Genomic DNA, 6,105 nt, shown 5'->3' with positions numbered 1-6,105 from the left:
GCTCCTGTGGATGTGCCAGGGACTCCGGCTCCGAGCCAGGTGCCACCAAGATGGGAGGCACAGAGCCGCAGAGGCTGCTCTCCTGTTGCCCCTCACCCGCACCACCGTCCCTTGGAAGTGAGCGCTTGCTCCGCGTTGCAAGGAGCCATCATCTCACTGTATCTAGCTGGACTACGTTCCCTTCTTAACCTCTGGTCCCCACCCCAGCCCTCCCTGCCCCCGCCCCGTCCTCCCAAGACTGAATTAACAAAATTCATCCCAGAGTGGTGAGAAACACCAGTTGTGAAGGTATCTGCTGTGCTTGTCCCTTTTGGCCTGGAAGCCACCCACAAACCAACAGCAATTCTCTTGCATCCAGGTATTTGCTGACATAATTAACCCAAAATATACATCATTTATAGTGAAGACCCCGTGGAAATCCCACCCTCTGCCTGATGGAATATTTGTTTTCTGTGAGTATCTGCATCCACCCCACTGACCTCTCAGGCAAACATGCAGCAGACGACGCCCAGCACAGGCCAGGCTGGGCTGGGTTGCCCCCACCCCACAGACTCCCACAATGCCCCAAGAGCTGAGGGGGAGGTCGAGTGCATCCGCCACAACTGGTGAGTGGGCAACAAGCCCACAGAGACAGGGGCCCACGGAGATGGGGGCACACAGCAGCCGCAGCCCTAGCCATGCCTGGGGCACTGTCGTGCAGCAGTACCCAGCCTGCTGTCCCCAGGAGTGAAACGTCCCACCCACGGGAAGGGCCAGGGCTGGGTGCCCAGGCGGAGGGCACTTGTGTGTCCCCAAGGTCCCTGCGGCTCTGCCCTGGCCCCTGGGCTGCACTTGGAAATCTCCCTTAGTGCCCAAAACCCCCAGCAGAGAGACCTGCATGGCTGTTGGTGTCACCCACAGCCCCACTGCAAGCTGGCAGCTGCTTCACTCTGGTTGTGTGGAGACAGAAATTCAGCAGCAAAATTTAACCTGTGCAGGGAAAGCCCCTGTTCCAGGCTCAGGAAAACTGAGACAAGACCCTCTGCAACAGAACCACGTGCTGAAGAAAATGGCAGACAAGGGTAAGAGGGAATCCCATGGGAGAGAACTTCAGGGCTCTGAGAGGTCCCCACACTCAGAAAGCCCCTGGATAACTCACACACCCTTGCACCTTCTGTGGGGTGGAGGAAATCCTGCCCACAGCCCTGGGGCACAGCAGGTGCCTCAGATTACCACAGAGCAGCCCCAGTCGCTGCCAGTCCCCACGGCAGCCATGTGGTCAGGCTGTCACAGCTGTCTCTGCTACCACTTCTCAGCTGAGGCTCCAGTAGGGCCCAGGGGACTCGGCCCCTCATTAAAGGGTGCTCAGGGCTGGTCTGTGGGACAGAGAGGTGCCAGGCTGCCAGTCCCCACGGCAGCCATGTGGTCAGGCTGTCACAGCTGTCTCTGCTACCACTTCTCAGCTGAGGCTCCAGTAGGGCCCAGGGGACTCGGCCCCTCATTAAAGGGTGCTCAGGGCTGGTCTGTGGGACAGAGAGGTGCCAGGTGCCCTGCCATGCTCCAGGAGGGCAGCTGGGGCTCCGCTTGGGTGCTTGCTGAGCAGAGACACCATGCTGTGGTTGCCCCCATCCAGGGACATTTACCAGCGAGAGGAAGTCCCCCGCAGCGGGTTGCATCCCAGGGCAGCCACACCACAGGAGGGCAGCAAGGGGTCTCCAAGCCCCCATGGCCACACAGGAGCCAGGAGAGCCCTTATAACTTGCCCTGGTGCCCATGGCACAAAGGATGTGCCCTGAAGTAGCCAAGGACCTGCCACCGCCAGCTCCTACGGCCACAGGGCCTGGGCTGTGCTGGGGACCCCAGGAGGACATCAGGTAGCAATATAGGGACATGCCAGGGCCTGCTCAGGAAGCCCCAGATGCTCTTGTGGCAAGGCAAGGGGAAGAGAAAAGGGTCTGCAGTCACAGGTACCATGGCTGCAGTGCCAACTACCTCCCCCAGCTGAATCTTCACGCCTCATCTCAGCACAGAGCCACAGAAAACCCAGTTCAGAGAGGACGCAGGAGGGTCCCTCAGGTGAACCTGACAGCTGCCAGCGAGGACCAGGGCTGCAACAGGGCTCTGGTGAGGGGCTGCTCACACTCCGGCCTCCCCCACACACCCGCAGGTCTCGACACTCGCTACTCTCGACAAGGAAAGCCCTTGCCTAGGTCCATTCCCCAAATCCACCGGAAAACCGACAGCCTCACAGGGATGCAACGGACATCAGGGCAAGCTCGTCACACAATCAGTGTCACAGGGCTGTGCACGAGGTGGACACACAGAGCACAGGAGGGCATGACTCACAGACGCAGCACTGTCAAGTCTTTGGAGAAACTTGCATGAACACCATCAGTTAATTTGCTTTGTTACTTTTGTGGGGGGTTTGATTTTTATTTCCATGGTGCATCCAAAGACAAGTTGTCCAGCAGTTTGCTCAGAACCCCTCGGTTTTCAACTCCTAGGATATGTTAAAGAAGAAAGCACTATTTTAATGTTTGTTTTTTTAAAAAAAATAATTAAAATAATTTGCATAGCTAAACTGTTGATCTAAGGCTTCTATGAATGGTGTAGTTATGTTTGACAGACAATGTTCATTAAACAGAGAAAGACACTAGGAAAGCCCCATAACATTTTTTATTATGTTTTTGTGACACACACGTGCATACACCCCCATCTTTCTCTCACGAAGGGAGGTCCCCTCCCTCCAGCACCCCTTTGGTGGAGGATGTCAGGGCATCCTGCCTTTTCCTACACCCACTTGGTCCCAGCAAACACCAGTGACTGCAGCTTCCACAGCCCACTAGGTCCCCTACAAGCTACCACTGCTCCCAAGTCCCAGGCACGCTCCAGGGACATCCCACGCAGGTGAGCGCACCTCCTGCCTGGTGACATCCAGCTGTGACACGGAGGTTCCCGGATTTCAGGTCTCCATCCTAATGCAGTCACACACAGAGTCATGCACCCCAAGCCCAGCTTCTGCTCAGGATCCTCAAAGCCCCAAGGCATTTGCTGTCAGGGCCACGCTCTGCAGGCGGGTGGCAGAGCAGCACTGGGCTCGGTGCCACTCCCTGTAAGGGGACAGGTGCGTCCCCAGCAGGAGTTCTGCCTTACCACCACCACACACCTCACAGCCCTCCTCCCCACTGGGAACAAGCACAGGAGGCTGCAACACGCACTCCTCCACCTGCCCAACACAGCCAGAGGGCTCCATCCTCCCTCTGCTGCTGCTGAACACCCAGAGCAGCTCCTCCCTGCTCCGGCATGATGCCCCAATGGGTCACATCCAGCCAACACAACACAGGTCAGCTACAGGCTGCAGAGATCTGCAGCCAGCCCTGCTTCCAGTCACGCTTTGGTCAGCTGGCTGCTTCTCCCCACACAGACAACCCAACAAGCAATCACTGCATGATGGAGGCCAGCATTTTATTTTTTTTAATATGGAAATTAATTTAAAAATAGAAAGAGTCTCCCAAATAATAAATATTAAGCCTTCATGAAATAAATTAATGTAGAGATTCTGTGCAGGGGGAAATCACTCTGATCACAGATTAAACAGCAACCGGCACTGGGTCCAAAGTCCCCTTCCAACCTTCCCCACTGCGTGGTGCAGTGGAGAAGCAGCAACAAGTCCCCCTGCCGCCGGATCTGGTGGGCCACAGAGGGACGAGACGTGGCCTTCACACAGAATGGCAGGGTTGTGGGGAAGTCACCAGGATTCCCCTCCAATGGCCACCAAGACATCTGGGATTGCTCCCATCATCTGGCACACAGAGCTGGCATCAGAACCCTAGGACCAACCTACCTGGGATGCAACCCTCCAGAAGGGCTGGGGAGGACGGGACCCTCCAAAAGGGTCTGGAGGAGCCCTCACCAGAGCCCTGCCCACCTCACTGCAGCAGGAGCCTGCCTGGAGCCCTCACACTAGTTTCATGTGAATTTGAAGAAGATGGCAAATCATTTGTGGGGTGTTTTGATTCTTTTTTTTTTCTCCCCCCCGCCCCCCACCCCTTTTTTTTTTACATCAATCCCACTGCCCCAACATACACAACATAGAAGCCCCCCTGCACCCTCCCCAGTAAAAACACTTCGTCCCCAAACTCTGCTGGAGATGTCCCCTCCAGCCCACATCTCCCAGAGTGAGAGAAGTTCACAGATAAGGCAGTTTGTGTGAGAGGAAGCTCGGCCCTGCCTGCAGTCAAGCCCATGCCTCCAGGCCTGAGAAGGGCAGTGGCTTGCAACATCAAACCTCCCTCTTCCAGACAAGACAGAGAACAGAGACAGACAGACAGAGCGTGGGAGGGAGGCACTCCTATGTTTGCATCGCTTCCCTCCTCCCCTGGCTCTTGCTCCACCTGCCCTGGCAGGTCCACTCTATCCCCCTCCCATCTCCCAGTCCCTAATAACAATTCAGACCCTTGACAGCTAAAAAACAACAAAACAAAATGAAAAGAACAAAACCACCCCCACACCCTTTGCATCCTTCTCCACCCACTGCTGTGGCCCGGAGGGGAAATCCTGACTCCCAAAAGATCCTGCAACTTTTGCCTCCTGCAGAGTTGAGACCAAGCAGGAGCTGGGCCCATTATTTCCCTGTGATCTCTATAACATCGTCGTCGTCTTTGTCCTCGTCATTAGAGCTGCATCCCACCTCTGGGACTTCCTGGGGTTCAAACTGAGGCACCTGGGACCGAAGGAGGCCCCCAGCCGGGTAGCCCGAGTGAGGGGACACGTAGCCAGGGTAGGCAGATGCCATGCTCCTGGGAAGGCTGCTAGGCAAGATAGGGGCTGGGAAAGGAGCAAACATCCTGGGCTCGGGCAGGAGTGACTGCGTGAAGGGAAGCGAGTAATTGGGCAGCACCCCTGTCAGAGAAGGGTTTAGCATGAATGAGGGGATGCTGGCGGTGGCTGAGGTAGCAGCAGAAGAGCTGGCGGTGCCGGCTGTCAGCAGAGGGTCAGTAGTCACAGGGAACACCAGATGAGGGTCTGGGAGTAAATTGGGCAGCTGGTAATAAGAGGAGCCAGAGCCCATGTACAAGGAGTTTCCTGGTTGGGAGGCAAATGGATGGGTTAGGTTGTGGTTTAAAGAGACAGGAGGCATGGCGAACCCACCAGAGACGGGGTACCCGTGTTCGTAGGGCTGCACAGACGATGGCAACTGGCGCTTCTTCTGCTGCCGGCGGGCTTGCTCCTCTGGAGCTGACGGCGAGGTCGACTTGCGCTTATTGCCCCGCAAGTCCAACACTGAGTGGGCATCAACATGCTGGCTGGTGGCTGGCAGGGCTGAAGTCACGGCGGGAGCCATGCAGTGAATCCCCACGCGCTGTTCAGCTCCTCGAGCTGCTAAGCCAGGTGCGGTGTCCGTGCAAGCAGGGTGGCCTTGTGCTGCGTTGGTGCTGGGAGAGCTGTGCCGGGACTCCCGGGCAGCTGCGGCCTCTGCATACTGCTGCAGCTCACTGATGATCTCAGGGCTGTCAGGGGATATGGGCCGAGTGAGCTCCTCTGTGCTGCGGAGCTGAGGTGATGAGGCACTGTGTCTGCCATTGCTTGTGGACTCCAGCGAAGAGTTCTGGGAGCCTGGGAGCAAGGAGATGGAGCAGGTGAGAAAGACAACCTTGGAGAAAAACCTAAGGGTCAAGAAGCAACAGCAGGAAGGAAGGTGGGAGAATCATGGGAAGATCATGGGGTTAGCTCTGAAGACAAGTGCGATGGAAGGCAGCCAGGGGACAGCACCCCAGACACTGAGGTAGGAAAGCCCTCAAGTGAGCCCCACACAGCACTCACAAACCCCTACCTGAGGCAGCTGCCCGACGGTCTTCATTGCCCTTGGTCTTCCCAGTGGTCCGGATTGCAAAAATCCGCCCATCGCTGGTCCGGATATACGTCCCTGAGACAAAGGCAGAACAACTTCATTCACAGTTTCCGTGTGCCTGTGAGACTGCCCAGGCTGGACCAGGACAGCAGTGCTGCATAACGGCAGCCCACAGATTGTGCAGGAGATCGGCAGGGGGCTGTTGCCCCCTTTCTCACTCCTCATTTCCATCCCTTCAGCTTTCCCAGGTTGGAGCTCATCCCTTCCCAATGTGC

The 6,105-nt window shown here is 56.7% G+C and overlaps 1 protein-coding gene across 5 annotated transcripts in view; it reads right to left on the bottom strand.

Annotated features, from left to right (window-relative positions):
* Positions 1 to 1,383: 1,383 nt before the first annotated feature.
* RAD54L2 (RAD54 like 2) overlaps positions 1,384 to 6,105 on the bottom strand; it is a 66,066-nt gene continuing 61,344 nt past the window's right edge. For 3 of the 5 annotated variants that reach the window (XM_065845841.2, XM_065845843.2, XM_071813144.1), the window contains 2 exons: positions 5,813 to 5,905; positions 4,074 to 5,595 (listed from right to left, as the gene is read on the bottom strand). In XM_065845841.2, the coding sequence (XP_065701913.1) occupies positions 4,604 to 5,595; positions 5,813 to 5,905 (1,085 nt within the window). In that variant the 3' untranslated portion in view covers positions 4,074 to 4,603. Of the gene's footprint in view, positions 2,480 to 4,072; positions 5,596 to 5,812; positions 5,906 to 6,105 lie in introns of those variants that run through there. The other 2 variants (XM_065845846.2, XM_065845844.2) reach the window with 2 other exon arrangements.

Source organism: Patagioenas fasciata, chromosome 10 (assembly GCF_037038585.1).
Source record: "Patagioenas fasciata isolate bPatFas1 chromosome 10, bPatFas1.hap1, whole genome shotgun sequence".
NCBI classification, from domain to species: domain Eukaryota; kingdom Metazoa; phylum Chordata; class Aves; order Columbiformes; family Columbidae; genus Patagioenas; species Patagioenas fasciata.
The sequence above is the reverse complement of the archived record's forward strand: the minus strand, read 5'-3'. Positions and strand labels throughout refer to the sequence as shown.